Source organism: Myodes glareolus, chromosome 2 (assembly GCF_982192425.1).
Source record: "Myodes glareolus chromosome 2, mMyoGla1.1, whole genome shotgun sequence".
NCBI classification, from domain to species: domain Eukaryota; kingdom Metazoa; phylum Chordata; class Mammalia; order Rodentia; family Cricetidae; genus Myodes; species Myodes glareolus.
In genome coordinates, this window is record NC_142027.1 from 100,181,442 (window position 1) to 100,200,665 (window position 19,224).

The 19,224-nt window shown below is 48.1% G+C and overlaps 1 protein-coding gene across 13 annotated transcripts in view; it reads right to left on the reverse strand.

The window, feature by feature from the left end:
- Positions 1-19,224, reverse strand: part of Trrap (transformation/transcription domain associated protein) — a 96,783-nt gene that overhangs the window by 18,930 nt on the left and 58,629 nt on the right. For 8 of the 13 annotated variants that reach the window (XM_048436757.3, XM_048436763.3, XM_087903296.1 and 5 more), the window contains 16 exons: positions 18,829-19,042; positions 17,892-18,017; positions 15,072-15,218; positions 14,242-14,444; positions 13,552-13,673; positions 12,823-13,036; positions 11,037-11,216; positions 9,241-9,387; positions 8,287-8,406; positions 7,618-7,905; positions 7,367-7,504; positions 6,440-6,552; positions 5,268-5,403; positions 4,252-4,443; positions 1,041-1,269; positions 8-273 (listed from right to left, as the gene is read on the reverse strand). In XM_048436757.3, the coding sequence (XP_048292714.3) occupies positions 8-273; positions 1,041-1,269; positions 4,252-4,443; positions 5,268-5,403; positions 6,440-6,552; positions 7,367-7,504; positions 7,618-7,905; positions 8,287-8,406; positions 9,241-9,387; positions 11,037-11,216; positions 12,823-13,036; positions 13,552-13,673; positions 14,242-14,444; positions 15,072-15,218; positions 17,892-18,017; positions 18,829-19,042 (2,835 nt within the window). The remainder of the gene's footprint in view (positions 1-7; positions 274-1,040; positions 1,270-4,251; positions 4,444-5,267; positions 5,404-6,439; positions 6,553-7,366; positions 7,505-7,617; positions 7,906-8,286; positions 8,407-9,240; positions 9,388-11,036; positions 11,217-12,822; positions 13,037-13,551; positions 13,674-14,241; positions 14,445-15,071; positions 15,219-17,891; positions 18,018-18,828; positions 19,043-19,224) is intronic. The other 5 variants (XM_085684007.2, XM_048436770.3, XM_048436771.3 and 2 more) reach the window with 1 other exon arrangement.

The following is a 19,224-nucleotide window of genomic DNA, read 5'->3' on the forward strand; positions in this document are numbered from 1 at the left end:
ACCCTACCTGCATGCACTCGTTCTTGCCCATCACTCCTGCCAGCTGGAGGTAGCATTTCACTTGCTGTCGAATCTTCTGGAAGCAATCCACGATGGGAACAGTAGGGATGGTATGAATACGGCTCAATATATCCAGTGCCACATTAACTAGACCTTGCTTCCGGGCAATTTTCCCATACTGGATGATGGCTGAGGCTGAGGCATGGACTCCAAGCATGGCATTATTGGAACTTGGGTCGTGGTGAGAGCTATTTTCATACGCAGTTACAATAGCTAAAGAGCAAAGGAATTAGCTGTCAGGCATGTCACAAGCTTCTCTAAGTGTGTAACAATCAGGCTTAAAGAAAAATGAAGGAAACACATAACATGGCTCATGAAAACAGGGTCCACCCTATTGCTTTCCCTGTAATCCTGTGACACAGACTGGAGCCGGGACGGGGCTCAATTGGCAGAGCACTTGCCTAACATCCACGAAGCCCTGGGTTTGTTCCCTACCACCACAAAAATGGGGCATGATGAAGCATGCCTGTAGCCCCAGCCCCAGGAGGCCGAGGAAGAAAGACCCGAAGTTCAAGGTTATCCTCAGCCCTCAAGCTGAACGAGGCTAGCTTGGAGTAGATGAGATTCTGTCTCAAAGGGGAAAAAAGGGAAATTTAGAGTGAGTTTGTCTATCTTCCCTGAGAAGGTCATGGCGTCACAAGGTGGGTTCTCAATATAAGGATGCCTGGTGGATTTAAGGCGGGAAAACCAGGAGCGGGCACAAAGCCAGCTGAGAACAGGTGCTTCTAGGCAAGGGCTTTGAGCCAGAGCGTGCCACCACTTGCTCGCCATGGCCGGCACTGAGGTCCAGCAGGAATCCCCTGCCAAGTTGGTAGAATGCAGGACACGAAATCCTCCCACTGCTTCCCGGCTTCCCCACTCCCTCGCCATCACCACCACTACCTCTTACATCTACCCCAGAACACAAAATCTGGGGAAAAAAAAAAAACAAAACAAAACGAAGACATGAAACCAGCACAGCGGGGCGTCTGGAAAATTACATGATGAATGCATGCCGGACCAGGTCGGTTTACCCTGGTAATGGTGCTGCCGCCACATGAAGACGCTGCTCCAGTGGGACAAGTCGTCAGACACGATGGGCAGCCGGTTCCTCCAGGTCTTCACCACCGTCTTCATGTCATGGAGGCTGTTATTCCTGCCCAGGTTGGTGGGCTGCAGGCCCGCATTTATCTGTGCAGCTTCCTGAAGCTCAATGATCTGCTGGGCAGCCTGAGGGGAGCATGGAGAAATCACAGCTGGGGTTGGGGTGGGAGCTCAGCAGTAAGGGTGCTTGCCGCCAAGCCTGACCATCCGGGTCAACTTCAGTCAGATGGAGTTTGGTCCCCAGAACCCATGTGATGGAAGGAGAAAACGGATTCTGAAAAGTTGTCCTCTAACCTCTGCACCTGGGCTACAATTCATACACAAATATAAAACAAAACAGCCCAAGCAGACCATGATAGCGCACACTTTTAATACCAACACTCAGAGGCAAAGACAAGCGGATCTGAGTTTGAGGCCAGCTTGGTCTTCAGAGCAAGTTCCAGTACAGTGAGGGCTACACAGAGAAAACCTGACTCAAACAAAACAAAACAAAACAATAACAAGAAAAAAAACACAACAAAACAGCCCAAATCACTGAAGGGCTCCCTGAAAGTATTCTTATGGGTGTTGCCAGGGTTTTCTCCAAGATTTCTTAGCTAAGAGGCTTGTATGCAGAGATGGCTCGGTGGTCAAGGTGCTGACTTCCAGATTGAGGACCTGAACTGATCTGAGACATAGAGGAAGAAGAGAACCAACCGTCCCAAGATGTCCTCTGACTTTGACACCTCTCTCTCTCTCTCTCTAAAACAAAACATTGGATGTGGTGGTGAGCATTCAGAAGAAAGGGACAAATGGATCTCTATGGATGAGTTTGAGACTAGCCTGAGTTTTAGGCCAGGCAAGGCTACCTAGTGAAACCCTGTCTCAGAAAACAGAATCATTCAGGCATGTGGCACATGCCTTTTATCCCAGCACTCAGATCTCATGAGTTCATGGCCAGCCTGATCTATAGAAGGAATTCCAGGACAGTCAGGCTATACAGAGAAACCTTGCTGTGGAAGAATGCTCTTGTACACTGTAGATTTGTCACTCATATTGGTTTAATAAAATGCTGACTGGCCAGTAGCCAGGCAGGAAGTATAGGCAGGGCAACCAGACTAGGAGAATTCTAGGAAAAGGAAACGCAGAGAGAGACACAGTTGTCAGCCAGATGCAGAGGAAGCAAGATCAGAATGCTTTACTGAGGAAAAAGTACCAAGTCACATGGCTAAATCTACGTAAGAATTATGGCTTAGGTTCTAAGAGCTAGTTAGTAATAAGCCTGTGATAAGCCTGAGCTAATAGGCCAAACAAACAGTTTATAATTAATATATGTCTCTGTGTGTTTCTTTGGGACTGAACAGCTGCAGGACCAGGCAGGACAGAAACTTCTGTCTACAAAACCCTGTCTTGAAAAACAAATACAACAACAAAAAGACTTCTTAATGGTGTGGAAGCAGCTATCACTTGGGTTGGATTCCTTAGAACTGATAGTCCAGATGGTTGTAAAGCACCGTATGCTGGGGAATTGAACCTGGGTCTTCTGAAATAGCCCTCAGTGCTCCTAACTCCCAAGCCATCTCTTGAGCCCTAATAATCATCTTTAAATGCAGTAGTAGGACCTGTCCACAGCAGACTACCAGCAAACACTGCCATTACAAACCATTAGCAAAGTAGTAAGAAATGAGACTGCTTTTCATCCACTTTCCAAGACACTCGGACATCAGGATCACGAGACAAGCTGCATCCTATACTTCATGCTTTAAGTAATTGCACAATAATTTCACGTTTTCACAATTAATTCTCACTCATGGTTGGTACTTTTATTGAATAACTCAGAAATGCAGCCATTAACTGTTTTCATGCAAAGATAGCTTTCAGCAGTCACAAGAGGGGGGGTGCTTGCCTAGCATGAAGGTCCTTGGTTTTAGGTTTATTACCACCACCTTCCACTCCAAGAAAACTCTGGAAATCCAACAGTCACAGCAGCAGCCACTCTCTCCCACACTCTGGAGTGAAAGACTGCCGGTAACTAAAAGCTTCATAATACTCAGTAACCTAGATCTGTACACTCACTCATGCGCAGAGTAACTACCATTTTAGGGCGTTCTTTCTGGAACAGAGGTAAGCAGAGTAAGAGCACAGAGAAAGACTGAGCAGCAACAAGGCACTGTTCACTGAAGCCGTGGCTCCTGAGAGACAATCTCAGACAGGAAGTCGCTGTTTATGAGAAGCTGCAGTGCTGTGTCCCGAGCTCCTGCCCCCAGAACTCACTGGGATTTAACCTCTTAAACCAACTATGGTGTTTTAAGAGATGCCCAGGATTGGATTGAGAGATCCCAGATGAAATACTAGCAGCTCTGTAACACGTTCTGATGTCTCCCACTGTTCTTCCCAGAAAGAAGTCTGTCACAAAATGTGGGCCTCTGACCTTTTACCTCTAGAAACTGACCCCGAATGGACTGTCTGGATGGTTCACATATAGCCCATACTGTGCTAATTACAACAGAAAACAGATCAATATACATACCATGACAAATCTAACATACTGGTTTAGTCTCAAAAGTACTCTTTCATGGGCAGGAGAGATGGTTCAGAGCACTGGCTGCTCTTCCAGTGTCCCTGAGTTCAATTCCCAGCAACCACATGGTGGCTCACAGCCATCTGTAATGAGATCTGGTGCCCTCTTTTGTCATGCAGGCATGTATGTAAACAGAGCACTCATATACATAAATAAACACATCTTTAAAAAAAGGACTCTTTCACAAATCGCCAGAAACATTATTACTGAAGCCTAAGGAGGACATCAGGGCACAAGTTATTTCAGCCTTGAAAGGCTGGATGGTACCTGTCTGAACAGTAGCTTCACACTGCTATGTGCCCAAAACATCGACCAAATGGTAAAATTCCTTGTAAGAATGTCTCAGACCCTTGGTTCCAAAATGAAAAGCCACACAGTTTTTCCCCTGATGTTCTGACTCTGGCCTTCGTTTCCTGAGGATGAATTCCCAGGGGAAAGGATGAGACCAGGAGAAAGAGTTTTCTTTGTTGCTTGGCTCATCTATGGACCTCAGCTGCCCTGCAGCGCTAAGGACTCCAGGCTGAGCTCTGGGAGGGGGCAATACCTACCTGCAGAAGGGGTGTGTGCACGTGGGACACCACATGGGGCAGCCGCCGCCACTCACGGATGGCCAGGCTGCTGGCCATTTCCACCAGGCGCTCGATGAAACTGAGCTGCTGCTCCTCGGGGTGGCAGATGGCCAAGTATCCTCGGTACATGTTAACCTTCCAAGCCATCTCCTTTGGACAGCTGACCTCCACCTGGAGTGAGGGGTGACAACCAAGGTGGTGATGATGCTGTCCAACTGTGGCCAATTACACAAAACAACACACAGAAGTCTGGCCCTAAAGTAAAAACTGACTTTCAATAGAGAAGCCAGGCATTTACACTGCTCTTCTGAGATCCTCTCCTCAACCTGGGTGAGCAGCCAATCTCCTGGGTTGCAGAGTGCACCACAAAAGCTCCCAGGAAGACAGAGACTGTACTCCTATCGTGGTGCCATATGCACAGACCAATAAACACCTCACTCCCACTGTACATCACACCCCATGCCCAGCACACTTCAGAACAAGAGCCTGTCCCTCCTACCAGCGGCTTTTCAGATAACAGTAAACACATCAGCCTAGGCTGCTTCGGCTCCAATCTTATGTATTAGTCCTGATGATTCTTCCGACAAAAATACACCAACACTTTCAACTTAATTATTCCAAACTGCTTCACAGTGTTACTTTTGTTCTTAAAGGTTAAGGTCTCTATACCCAATACTCATTTATAAGTAAAACTGAACAACAGAGGATGGAGACGGCTTAGCAGATCTAGAATACCTGTTGCTCTTGCAGAGCACAACAGACAGTTTACAACCATCGGTACACTCCTGGTACACCCCTAACTCCAGCCCCAGGAGATATAACGCCCTCTTCTGGTCTCTACTGAAACTGCAGCGTACCTGTAGTATATTATGTGTGTGCACACACACACTAAATGCTCAATTAATACCAAACTTACTCAGATCTAGGCAAGATCTCTGTGACAGAAAGACAGGCAACGTGGTCCTTGTTAACACCACAACATGATGAGGTCTTACCTGCACCAGTGCCTCCTTCATGGCAGTCCAGTTTGACACCCTCCATGCGCATTCCAGGACCAGGTAGGGATTTATGTGGCCTTTGGACTGGCCGAACTCAGTCAATGCTTCCCACTGGTTCAGCTCTTTGGAGCACCTAGGAGACCAGGGTCAAAGCAGCTCAATCAGGACAACACACTGACAGACTTGGAAAGGCCAAGAAGGGTTTGAAGACAGCATCACTATAGAGGAGTGGGATGGTATTCCGGCTTGCCCTCAGGAGACCTGCCTGTCCTAGGACCACACGGCCAACAGAGCAGAGCTCTCCACACTGAGGGAAGGCAGCAGTGACTGGTTCCTAACCAGTACATTAATTATACATGACATTAGTTTCTTAGATTCTGTAGCAAGCAACCCTTTTGAGAAAACTCAGGACGAATTGACAGATACATTTGTTCCCTTGCTTCTGTAATTCATTCATTAAGACTGTCCCCTGACAGGGTCTTACTATACAGCCCACACTGCCTCTGCTTCTAGTGTGTTGGTATTAAGGGTGTGTGCCACCATGCCTAGTCCATCCATACACTTCTATACCAGGGAATTCATATGGAGTCACATAACCGAATCCCGGGTGGCCAGCTAGTTAGCGATACTAACCGGCTCTAGACACACAACAAGCACACTGTAGCCTAAAATCAAATGTGTAATGAACCTGAGACGCTTCTGGAAATATTCGGCATGTTGAACTATGTAACTACTGCAGCCTTGTGCCCACCTTCATGATGCCTATGACCGCACGCCATGAGATGTTAGTAAGTGCTGCTGGGAACACCTTAGTTCAGATTCCAGACAAACAACTGTGCGCTCTGACTACAGTACTTTATCGTACTTACAGTTTTCTGGCCTAACAACGGAAAACAAAAACTTTAGTGTTTCTTTGCCATTGTTCCTTGGCACATACATATCGAATCACTGCATCTCTGCACTGTACTGTGTTAGAATGCTTGATATAAAAGCTGCTTTTTGCTGGGTTTACAAGATGTCTACATGGGTAAAGGTGCTTGCTACCAAGCCTGAGGTACTTAGAGGAACACCGTGGAAGGAGGGGATGAAGGCCATAGCTGCCCTCTGAGCTCCACATGTGCACCCTGGCATGCGTGCATCCCACACATACAAGGCCTGCTCCGGCTCACCTAATCCAGTGGTCCTCCCACAGCTGGTACTCAGGGAAAATGGCAGGGGAGGCATTACTTCGCTCATGTTCCTTTTTGGCTTTGTCCATTGCCTTTTCGTAGGATTCTTGGGCCTAAAAATGTAACAGTGCAATTAGACTACTGAGGAAAAAGTGTTTTCCTTGTCTTCTTAACTTGGGCAAGCTGGACAGGAACTGAGAAACAACTATAGCCTTCCAGTCCAAGGCTACCTGGTGCCCACAACTCATCTACTAAGAGACAGAAAGGACAGCCCTCACAAAGGTGCCAGAGGAAGCCACTGGGCACACAAATGTGTTCTGTTCTGGGCCCCAGCATCCTACTTGGAGTCAAGATTCACTCTGAAATCAGTCTGTGCTGCACAGGAAGCATGAGGCTGAGGACCGAGTGCATCGACACACTGTTTCCAGCAGAGTCAGGGACAGAAGCCTCTGAGCACCTGTATTAGCTTCTGATGCCAGAAGACTGAGATAAAGATGGCTCAGCAGGTAAAGGCTTACAGACCTGAGTCTGCGCTCGAGAGACCAGGTAAAGACGGAAGGAGAGAACTGACTACACAAGGCTGCCCATGTGTGTCACAGCACATGCGCTCATCGCTCATACGTGTGCGCACACACAGGCACATAACATTTAAAAGTTTAAACTATGTAAGGCAAGCACCAAGGCTTCCGAGGCTTCTCTAAGTTAAGACTTGAAGGGTCTTCATGAGCAGATAATGCAGTATGGCTGGGGTAGAGGAGGCTTGCCGAGCCTACTGAAGTTCTGGGTTCCATTCTAAGTACTTCAACAAACAACAGCACCACCACTCAATGAAAAGTATAATCTCCCCAAGTGTGAACGAACTGTAACTTAAGCATGTTACAATAAGGAAGACCCAGCAGTGAAATCCACCAGGCACCAAGCCATCACCTGCTCAAAGAAGCCGTGCTGCTCATAAGCAATGGCGGTTGCCGTCTCTGAGAACTTGCAGCGCTTCTGCCACAGGCCAGCCCACATGTCTTCCTCTTGTAACAGGGAGTACAGCTCAGCAAGAGAATCCAGTATCTCCTAAAAGCAATCACTGGTTCTGAGTGCTTGGGTCAAACACAGACTTCTTAGTCAACAAAGGAACTCCCAGGGAGAGGTACTTCCTCAGAGTCACTGACGGGATGAGGACTCACCTGCTGAGGTGGTGTTATGCTCTCCTGCTCATAAAACTCAGTTGTTTGCTTCGGTTTGATTGGCAGACTCAGCCCCTTCTCAAAGGCCTGGTGCTCGAGCATCAGTGTTGAGCGGAACCAGAGGTTGTGAGTCTTCCCCAGATACTTCAACACACAGGGTCGCATGGGAATTGGGGGGACACACTGGGACATGGCTTCCACAAAGCAGTTTAACGCACTTGGCTGACAGTCACGCTGCACCTGGTGACTGCCACTGCACAGGAATGGGCTGATCTCTCCTGCCAGCGCCTAGAACCAAGAGGGAGCCGTTTCAGGTCTTCACTCGAAAACTGACAAGCCTGGACCAGGCGTGCTGCTGCACACTGCAATCCCAGGACTGGAGAGGTCGAGTCATGAGGACAGCTAGTATAGGCCAGCCTGGGCTATGAGGGGATCTTGTGGCTAACCTGATCTATATACTGAGCGCGCGCGTGCACACACACACACACACACACACACACACACACATACACACGCCTCTCCATCACTTGGTAGCCCTATGATAACTGGTCCTTGGGTGAGAGTCAGTAGTTTTATCATGCTCTGGAACCCAGAATGGTGTTCATTTAGGATTATTTATCAAAAACTAAAACTACATTCTCGCAGCAATGATTTTTAGACATGACTCACATGCTGCTGTCTGTCGGAGAGAATTTTCCACAGCCTCGGGAAGAGCTGGACCCAGGTCTTCTCGGCTAGCGTTGTAGAAATGTGGCACAGCTGGACAAAGGCACTGAGCAGCGCTCCCGTCTGTGGGCAGAAGAGTATGGTTCAGGTGAGTCATGTGCCTTCTACATCCCAGTCAAAGGGACACCAAGGCCGCAGCCGGGTCAGCCCTCTGAGCTTGGGGACAGGCCCACAGCCCTCCTTTCTAGCAGCAATGGCAGATGGACTGTGGCGTGTCACCTATGTCCACGTGGATACTGTGTCCTGCTCCCTCAGCACTCCACACTTACCCAGGGCAGCGAGGGTGCCACTTAGACACAGGAAGGCCAGGCTGCTTACCAAGAAAATGTAATAAAGAAATTACTGGCAACTAATTGGTTTTTCTTCCTACCAGTCCTGCTATAAACAGTACCACTGTTTCTACTTCTCAAAAGTGACGGGTTGCACAAAGTCTTGGTCAGAGTCAAAATGCAATAATATCCATGATTAAGCAGTGTCTGTGGAAGCCACAGCTCCTATCTGAAGAAAGAGACCACCCACAGTGGGCACATGGGGAAGGTCTTTCCCATAGATCCAGCCCGCCTTCACACTTTGCTGAATCTCCTGATTTGAGGCGCTTGAGCAAGAACCCAGAGTTACTGCGCATTACAGGCGACACTAAATGACTTTACCACTCCCACAGGACGGTAAGTAGTAGAGAAACCAACGTTTATTTTTCCCATAAAATTCTTTATCTGTTTCCTTGGTTATATTAAATGTCAAATCCAAACTCTCCCCGAATTAGAACAGTTTCAACTGGGGTAGGAAGAAAAACTCAAGGGAAACAGGTGAGAGAAAAATTAATACTGGTGGGGAAAGGCCCTGTTCTGTAATAAAGATGGAGGCAGAAGATATTCACTCCCAAACTTGTACACAGACCTTCACTTCCCGGAGAGTATCGAGAAACTTGTCGTGTCTGTTGGTGAGCATGTGCAGCTGGTTCCCGATGTCCTTCTCAGAAAGCTCTTTGGTTTTGGGTGTGCTGGTCTGGTCGCCAGGAGCCAGCTCAATATCTATCTCTACGTCCTAAACAAGACAGGAAATGCAGGAGGTCAAAGAGTTCACAAGAACCCAACAAACACATCTTTTATCAACCACTGACCACTTTAAAAAAGATTTTAATTCTGTGTACATCAAGTGTCTGTAGGGAGTGTGCACTGAGCACAGATGTCCATGGGGGCCAGAAGAGGGCGTCAGGTCCCCCAGAGCTGGAGAACCAGATGGTTGTGAGCCACCTACTGTTGCTGGGACCTCATCTCCTCTGAGAGGGCAGCAGGTGCTTTAAGCACTGAGCCAGGTCTCCAGACCTCCCTTTTTGACAAGTGCCAATTTTTCTTAGTTTTCTAGAAGCTTTTGCCTCTAATCCAAGAGCCACCAAATGTAAAAGGCTTCAAATATGAGGCTTAAACACCCACATAATGCTCAAATTTTAGTAAATTTCAGACTTCAAAATTTGGGTTCTCAGATGGTTAAAAAAATGAATTTTCAAAATCCAGAAATACCCAAAATGTGCAATGCATGTGTTCCTAAGCATTTCAGATGGAGGACATTTGCATACTTAAGTACTCTTTAATTAAAAGACATAAACAGGGACGAGCACTGCTGACCCAGCACCTGCCTCTCCCCAGTTTAGCTAGCATACAGAACGTGTTTCATTTCAGCATCCCCGTCACAATGGTACTCTGGCTCACGTTCACCCTGCACCCCACTGCATCTCTCTCTCACACAACTGTGGAAGGATGACCATATGTTTCTGTATTTGAGTTATAGGAAGCAAAATAAATAGCACAAACATCACTGGAATCACCAAAGTGTATCACTTGCTGGGATGCAGCATGGCTTGCCCAACAGCCTTGCTCAGTCATGTTAATGCTGCTGGGGTCACTGTACAGGACAGACCTGGGTTACTGTCTGCTATGTCATACACAAGAATGAACTTTCTGTCTCCAGGTTCTTAAGTCACAATCAACAAGGGAATCAGGAACTACCCCCCAAAGTCAACAGGCCAACTACACTATCCACTACATTGCCTTTGATGAGTCACCAAGATAGCTACTGATGTCACTCAGATTACAGAAGACCGTATCAAATGACCTGATTAGCCAAACTTCTTCCTTAACTTAATTGTGCTATGGATCAAACCCAGGCCTTTACTCCTGCTAGGAAGAACTCAAGTACAACCCCAGCCCTACTCCCCCTTAGAGCAAAGGAAACAAGTGTTCTCCCTTGTCACTAATGCCTTTATTCTAAAATCGGCACTCAATAGGCTGTGCTCCCCAAAGCCAGCGGCCCAGCACTTCCATGACAAGAATGGAGAACCAGGAGAGCTGTGAAGACTATGGTACCAGCCTTGGCAGAAATGCTTTTTTCCAGACACGCTTTCAGCTTCATCTAGGACTACGGGGCAATACACAAGGCTCCCAGAAGGCTGTGGAGGGCTTGGCACTGGGTTCCTACACGGTGGGTATCACTTCTAGTTCAAAATCAATTCCCCTGTTCCAAGTAGAACTGGCTCAGAGTGATGCCAGCAAACAGGTATGACAACTAAGATCTTTGTTAATGGCAACCAAGTCTAAACTGAGGCACCACAGTCAGCTTTTGGGTAGAAACAAGCTCTTAATGCTCCTGCCAACTCAAAGTGAGTGGTAGCTGCATCCAGGCAGCCGGAGACTCACCTCCTCTTTAGACTCACTGTTCTCTCGCTCCCGAGGCTCCTGCTTGACGTGTGTGACCATGGCAAAGGCGGCTCGGTCATGGCTGTCGGCCAGGTTGATGACATTGGTAATGGATGGAAGCATAGCTCCCTGGCAGCTGGTACCGATGGCCGTGCTCTTCTCACACACGGCCAGGAGGAGCTAGAGGATCATGGGAAAGAAGACCATTTTAAAGTCGACGCCTGGCACTGGGAGTGTGTGAACACCTAGACATCAGAACAGACACAGACAGACAAGTGCAGGCCCACGGCTCAGGTCACAGCACCCACCCCAGGTCAGCTGCAGCCTGAACTTGCTTCTCAGTTGATTCTCCCCTCGGTGCCAGAGACATCACCCAGGCAGAGCCCTCTGCTCCACTTCCCTTTGCCCTTCCTTCTCACTCCAGGCGGCACAGCCCCTAGTCCAGCCAGGGAGTCTCCTAGGCCATCTTCAGACCCACTCTCTCAGAGTCATCTCTGCACACAAGCAGCCATCTCTGACCCCCTCTCTCTCTGAACCCCTCAAAGACTTCGTATCGCCTCAGAGAAACAGTTCCTACTCTTCAGGGACCGAGAGCACCTAAGATCTGTGAGGTGCTATCACCCTCGACTGCCTCTGTGGTCCCCTTGTGTTCTCAGCATTTCCTGAGGACATCTGCACTGCAGCAGCCCCTGCAGAGCACTACAGGGTCGCTGCTTATGCTGCCCCAGGCACTGAGAAAGCATCAATTCTTCATAAACAGGAACCATGGCAACCAGCTGTCGCTGAGGTCCCAGACAGTTCCCTTCGATCCATCAGAAGAATTTAAGCACTGTTTGCTGCAGCTGTCTCCGAGGGGAAAGCTGGTCTCACTCACCCTAGATGGTGTGAGTCTGCTAAGCACTAGTAGCCTGACAAACCAGCGACCTGTGCCTGAAACCTGTGAGCAAGAGTGTCCCAGGAGTTCCCTGCGATCCTTACGGCAGACTTCCCTCCTAGGGAAACAGCAAGCCCCCTGCAGGCTCGACTTCACAGACTGCACACACCTGCCTGCTGCTCCCCAGGCCCAAATCCTCATACCAAGGAACCCAAAGCAACAGCACTGGCAAGCTGCCCACGCTGTTCACGACTGAGGAGATGACAACCAACCACAACATCCACTCAACTCTTGAGATAGATGAAATTTAAAGATGTTTCTAAGTGAAGATGAAGGAATATTTGCCCACTAAAGTTCCTTCTGGCTTTCTGATATAGGTTCTAATTAGCACAGTAAGGTGAGAAATGTTAAGCAAGGCCTGTTTGTCTCCCCTATAGTGGGACAAGAACAGGTGCATGACGGGATACTTCTATACCTCCTTATATTGTAGGACGCAGTGATTTGATGAGAAGGTCCCCATAGGCTCACATGTTGGAGTGCTGGGTCCCCAGTTAGTAGAGCTGTTTGGGAAGGATTAGAAGGTGTGGCCTTGTTGGAGGAGGTGTGCCACTGGGAATGGGCTTTCAGGTTTCCAAAGACTTTCGCCATTCCCAGTGTGCTCTAAGCCTTGTGGCTTGAGGTCTGTGAGCTCTCAGCTCTTCCTGCTGCAAGGCCTTAGCTATACCTTGTAGACTGTAACCCTCTGGACCATATGCCCAATTAAATGCTTTCTTTCATAAGTTGCGATGGTCATGGTGTTTTCACACAGCAACAGAAAAGTGACCAATTCATAGGATAACCTGCTGCCTTCTATGTCCCCTCAGAAAACCCCCAGGCTCTCTCAGCCACAGAAGCTGAGTTTATCCACCCTACCTCAATGCACTGCTTGATCCAGAAATGGTTTCCCATGGCTTCCCAATTCTGGGAACAGGTAACATACAGCAGGCGCTCATAGACACGGCGTTTCATAGAGTTGTCAAAAACCTCGAAGAACTTGGCCCTGATCAATGGCTGGGCACAACGAAGCCCAGACAGAAAGGCAGGCTCAAGCTTTGCAGTCAGCTCACTGCCAGAAAGTGCCTCATCCCTGTAATGACAGGAGGTAGGAGAAGACGTAAGAGCCAGGGGAGCACCCAGATCAGTGTTCACGATGATGGACACCAGCTCCCCCAAACCAACTCCGCTGCAACACCACAGTGTGTTTCCACCATGAAGACTTGAGCAACACTTCTGCAAGGGCTCAGAAAGGCTAGCAAGGGTGCTGGTGAGATGAGTCAGCTTCGAGTCCCAGAACCCACATGGCTGCCTAAAGCCCTTTGTAACTCCAGTTTCTGTAGATCTGATGCCCTCTTTTGGCCTCTGCACACACACACACACACACACACACACACACACACACACACACACACACACACACCCCGAAGCAAACACCCACATAAACAAAATAAATCTTTTTAAAAAAGACAAATGCCATCAAGGTATGTCATCTTACTATCAAAGTGAGTGCCCAACTTAGACACAAGTACAAGACTGAAGTCCTACCGCACGGCCGAGTGGAGATCACACTACGAACCCACAGGCAATGTGACCAGTGCTGATTACCTGTAAACATAGTTAACAAGGTCCAAAAACTGGGCGTTTAGTTCAAGGTCTTCTGGGAAGCGTTTCTCTATGTAAGTCATCATTTTCACGAGCAAGATGGACTTCTCCCGGAGTGTAGGTGTCTACAAAATCGGTTTCCCCCGAGAAAGTTCCAATTACCTCTACTTGAAAAACCACAAATCCAAAAGCATTTCACAGCCACCTTTCCAACTCTCCACACTCCCACTATTTTAGCAATAACACTATTTACTGCAATCAAGACAGTTCATTTTTAAAGAAAGAAAAAAAAAAACAAAGGTGGTTGTGATTGTGATTATCTTTGGGTACTCAAAAAGTCAAGACACAGCAATAAGCATCTTCCCCACCACCATGGCTCACTTTGGAAACAAGTCAGAAGCTGCCAAGCACTCTCCTACGTGGCAGTCTCTCGCCAGCAAGAGCATTTCACAGCTCACCTCCACCCCATTAAAGATTAAACTCACAAATAAGATTCACACAGCAAGAAAAGCCACTGTGAAGAGCAGCTCGTCAGTCTATCTGCTTGGCCCCTCAGGGAACTCCTGATCAAGCAAAGCTACGGTGGGGACAATCCAACATTGCACTTGTTCCACACGGGTGAAGAAAGCAAAGAGTATGAGGGGACTGCTTCCACATTCCTGGGTTTCAGAGAGGGCCAACCCAGCAGCTCACCTGATTGGCTGCCATTGGGGAATTATTCTTAACCCACTCCTCCACGATCTTCACCACAGCTCGGAGGATCTTGGCATCTGGGGATTTCTCAATGAGGGAGGTCAGGATGGTCTGGATGAAGTTCTTCCGCATCTCCATGCTCATCACCGCCAGCCGAGTCTTCACAAGCTCCAGGCTAAGCATCACCAGCTCACTTGTTCCAGCTGTGCAGAGAAAGCACAAATACCTGGGTCCAATCCCTACAGATACACTTAAAGGAGCCACTGCCCTGCAAAAACTGCTTACAAAGGTTTTCACTCTAAGCCTTTTCTGAAATGTCACTGCTTTATGACTGCATCTTGCAAAGTTCGCTCTAGCAGCCCCAACCACAAGAATGAGGACGCGGGTGACAAGAGTTGATGGAGCCTGTAGAGGCACCCCAGCCTCTCCACATCCTACATGAAGCTACTTGGCACTTGGGTCCTGGGGGAGCCATGGGAAACAGCACACTGCTATCCTTCTCCAGCTCCCAGTGGGTAGCAACCTGACATGACTCTTCAGAAACGAGAATTCTGATTAGGCACTTTGTTGTAAAGTACTGCGATAACTGTGGTTGTGAAGGCTCACATGGACTCGCCACTTTCAGCTGCTTTTCATTCTTACACCCTCAAATTTTAAACTTGATTTTTGGTCTAGGCCATGTTTTGACTTTAAACCTCTGCCACAAGAACCTATTATCACAACACCACATTAACCCATGTTCACGGTAGTGTTCAAACACAGTCTGCACTCCCCAGATGACCCCCAAAGTCCATGGAGAAAGAACACCAGTCCCAACTGCAGGCTGTTACCTGCAGTTGCTTCAGTGCTCCCAGACGCTGCCTGAGGATTTAAATGCTCTCGGACCATCTTCTGGAGGGAGCGCATAAAGACAGAGATCAGCCTGTCGATGTAGCTTGGGTTGTTGCAACAGGCCGACTTGAGGATCATAAGTGTCCCTGCAGGGCAGGAATAGCAGTTATTTTGTAAAAATTTTGTAAGAAGTAACAGCTGTCCTGGGGAGACAATTCCATCAGTATAGTGCCTGCCTAGTATGCCCAAGGACCAAGTTTGATATCCCATAGCCAGAAATGGGGACAAGTAATTGTAATCCCAGCATTACAGAGGCAGAAGATGAGCAGGTCCTGGGCCTCACATACATGCACAATAACAGCAAAATTAAGTATCAGAAGTGTGCTTTTAAAACTCTGCCAGCTCTGAAAGCTCCTGACTGCAGGACACTTCACATTCTGAAGCATGAACTGTCACCCTGAATCTTAACTTTGCCCACACTACCCTCCAGAGTTGACTTCTGTGCTTCAGTATAAAACATGCTTCTTTGCTGGGCGGTGGTGCACATGCCTTTAATCCCAGGACCGGGGAGGCAGAGGCAGGTGGATCTCAGTGAATTTGCAGCCAGCCTGGTTTATAAAGTGAGTTCCAGGACAGCCAAGACTAACACAGAAACACCCTGTCCCTGTCTCGAAAACAAAAACAAAAACAAAACAAAACAAAACAAAAAAAATTCTTCCCCTCAGTTTTGGATTTTAGGTTTTGACAAATTATCCTCTGTAAAGCACGATGTTTGGGAGACGGTAAAACAGGAGCAAAATCCTTAAAAGAACAACAACAACAAAGGTCTAGCCTACCTGAACACGAAAATCTTTGGAATTTATTGCATGCTTCTATGAAAATTGCCCAAGATCAGAACAGGAACACTGAATGAGATCTTCTTCCACTAGTGAGGTTTTTAATATCATCTTGACCCTGAGAGAACTTGACTCCTACTCTTGGGTCACATCAAAGACCTATCAGAGGGCATCTGCCATTTATAGGTAGCAACATCCCAGGTGTGGACAATTTCAGGCTTGTCCTTGTTTAAACCTGGTTCTGCATAGCAGCCATTGTATAGTCAGCCTGATTTTAAGCCAGGTAATTGAATCCATGCTGAAAATGGTATGTGTTGAGGCTGGAGAGATGGCTCAGTGGTTAACAGCACTTCCAGAGGACTCAGGTTCAGTTCCCAGCACCCACATAGCAGCTCACAATTGTCTGTTTAACTCCAGTTCCAGGGAACCTGGTACTCTCACACTGACACACATACAGCCGAAACACCAATGCACACAAAAATAAGTATTTTTTAAAAAAGAAAGAAAAAAATGGAAAGCATCCTGCTCTGCTCTCCTCTAAGGACGTAACAGTGACAGAGCTAAATTCAGCAGACAAGGACCTTGGCGCAGTCGATTTTCCAGGCCCACATCACCATGAGCCACCCCAGCCTACAGTCACCTACAGAGGGAGGCAGGACCCATGGGAGTCACCCTACAGAGAGAGGCAGGTCCCATGGGAGACACCCTACAGAGAGAGGCAGGGCCCATGGGGGTCACCCTACAGAGAGAGGCAGGACCCATGGGGGTCACCCTACAGAGAGAGGCAGGACCCATGGGGGTCACCTACAGAGAGAGGCAGGAACCATGGGGGTCACCCTACAGAGAGGCAGGGCCCATGGGGGGTCACCCTACAGAGAGAGGCAGGGCCCATGGGGGGTCACCCCACAGAGAGAGGCAGGACCCATGGGAGTCACCCTACAGAGAGAGGCAGGGCCCATGGGGGTCACCCTACGGAGGGAAGCAGGGTCCATGGGGTCAGCTCTTCTTTGAGCACCTTGGAGAGGGAGTAAGCAGAGATGCTCAGTCAGAGCACACAAGACGGCCCCACTTAAAGTCACAAAAACCAATCAGCTGGCTCTAGAGCAGCCAGGTGTGAACAGGAAGACAGACTTATTAAAGCAAATACACCTGGGCCCTGAGTTTCAGAGCGCAGACAGCAGTTTAGGAAAGCAGTAGATTTCTGCGACATTAGTAACTGAAACCATTTAGAATACAGGTTCAGAAACAAGCATTCGTGTAACGAGTGCGGGTTACAGATCTTCTTACGTATGGAAAACAAGAAATAGGGACTGGAAAGATAACAACGCACATATGCACAAACATAAGAAATAAAACCAGGGCTAGGCAGTGGGGATGCACACATTTTAATTCTGGCACTCGGGAGGCAGAGGCAAGCAGATCTCTGAGTTTGAGGCCAGCCTGGTTTACAGACTGAGTTCCAGGACAGCATGGGTACACAGAGAAACCTTGTCTTGGAAAACAAAGACACAAAACCATCCCTCCAAAAGAAAATGAAGTTAAAAAAAATACATGCCAACCTATCAGTACCTACTACTAATGAATTGTGAGGTTTATAGGTAACTTTTATAAGAATATTGATTTCCCAAGTTTTACACAATGACATTAATATGATAGGGAAAAAATTAGGGTAGCAACCCAATTCTAAGGACTAGAGCGGTAAGGGGCAAGGAGTCTAAGTTGGACTTCTGGGTATCTGGGGCAGTTATTCAGCTGCCTTGATTATCTGGCCTGTCTTTCTCAGACCCAGCCCTGGAGGCAGCGACCCCACCAGTGCACAGGCAATCTTAAGTTACGAGCGCACTGGGGACGACATGAGCAAAGACGCAGAGGAGGGGCACGAGTGACGGCAGAACGCAGAGCCCAAGGAGCAAAGCCCTCCTAGGCTTTCCCAAGACCGCCGTCTAAGTGAACCCCTGCTGGACAGATCACACCGGTACTCACCGAAGAGTTGCGAGGGATTGGCGTTGGTGGCCTTCTCATAGTTGGTGAGTCCTTCGTAGATGACCTTCCCAACAGCCGCGTAGAGGCACTCCAGCTCTTCGTACTTGGAGGCCACGCTTGAAGTGCCTGAAACGATGTGGGGCAGGGAGCTGGGTCAGGGCTTTCGGCTGCACAGTCCCATAGATCAAGCTCTATCTGTGGAGTGTGCAGCACAGAGCCTTTCCTTCCACCACAAGACAGGGTGCGCCCGTGGTCACACCAGCGAGGGCAGCTCATCCTGACAGCTCTAAGACACTTAATCAGAACAAGCACGATTTCAAGGAACCAACTGTTCAACGGTCGTTCTGATACCTCAACCTAACTTCCCTTAAATAAATACCTGAAAAGCAAATCCAGCAGATGAAGAAATGAATTTCACAACAGAAACAAAATAACACATTACTGCTAAATTTTCAAGTCAAATAATGTTTTAAAAGAGATTGAGAGATTGGTCATGGTGGTACATGCTTTACTCCCGGCACAAAGGAGGCAGAGGTAGGAAGGTCTCAGAGTTCAAGATCAGCCTGAGCTACAGAGTGAAACCCTATCTCAAAAACAAAACAAAAAAGTAAAGTTGGGAGTAAAACAAAATGGGAAAACAATGTTCACTAAGAACTACAGGATGAGTATTCTCTCTCTCTCTCTCTCTCTCTTTTTTTTTTTTTTTTTTTTTTTTTGATTTTTGAGATAGGGTTTCTTTGTGGCTTTGGAAACTGTCCTGGAATTAGCTCTTGTAGACCAGGCTGGCCTCAAACTCAGAGATCCGCCTGCCTCTGCCTCCCGGGTGCTGGGATTAAAGGCGTGTGCTACCACTACTTGGCTAGGATGAGTACTCTCAAGCAAGTCCTGGGCCCACCAGCCTCCGGCAAAGGAGAGGCATGAGGGGAGGGTTGCTTACTTGGCTCTGTAGGGAAAATGCTCATCAGGCGAGAGAGGAGGCTGTGGACGGCTCGCAGCACTTTGGTGTTCCCACACGTCATGCAGGCGGCAATGCCCCGCTGCAGGGGCTTGAAACTACTGAGGATGGCTGGTGACTGTAGCACTGTTAGCAGGAAGTTCAGCACTTCCAGTCCTGTGCAGATATTCCCATAGTTCACCTGGTTCGGCTGCTCCTGCAATGGGAAAACAGGCCACGCTCAGGTGAAGTAAGTGGAGACGCAAATCCAGAGCTTTGAAACTGGATGTCACCAAGTATTTACTAAGTAAAAAGCCAGTGAAGAAGGAACATGGGTACCACTGTCACAACATGTGGGCACCACACACAGCAGGACTTTTATAAGGCTGCATCCTGAAC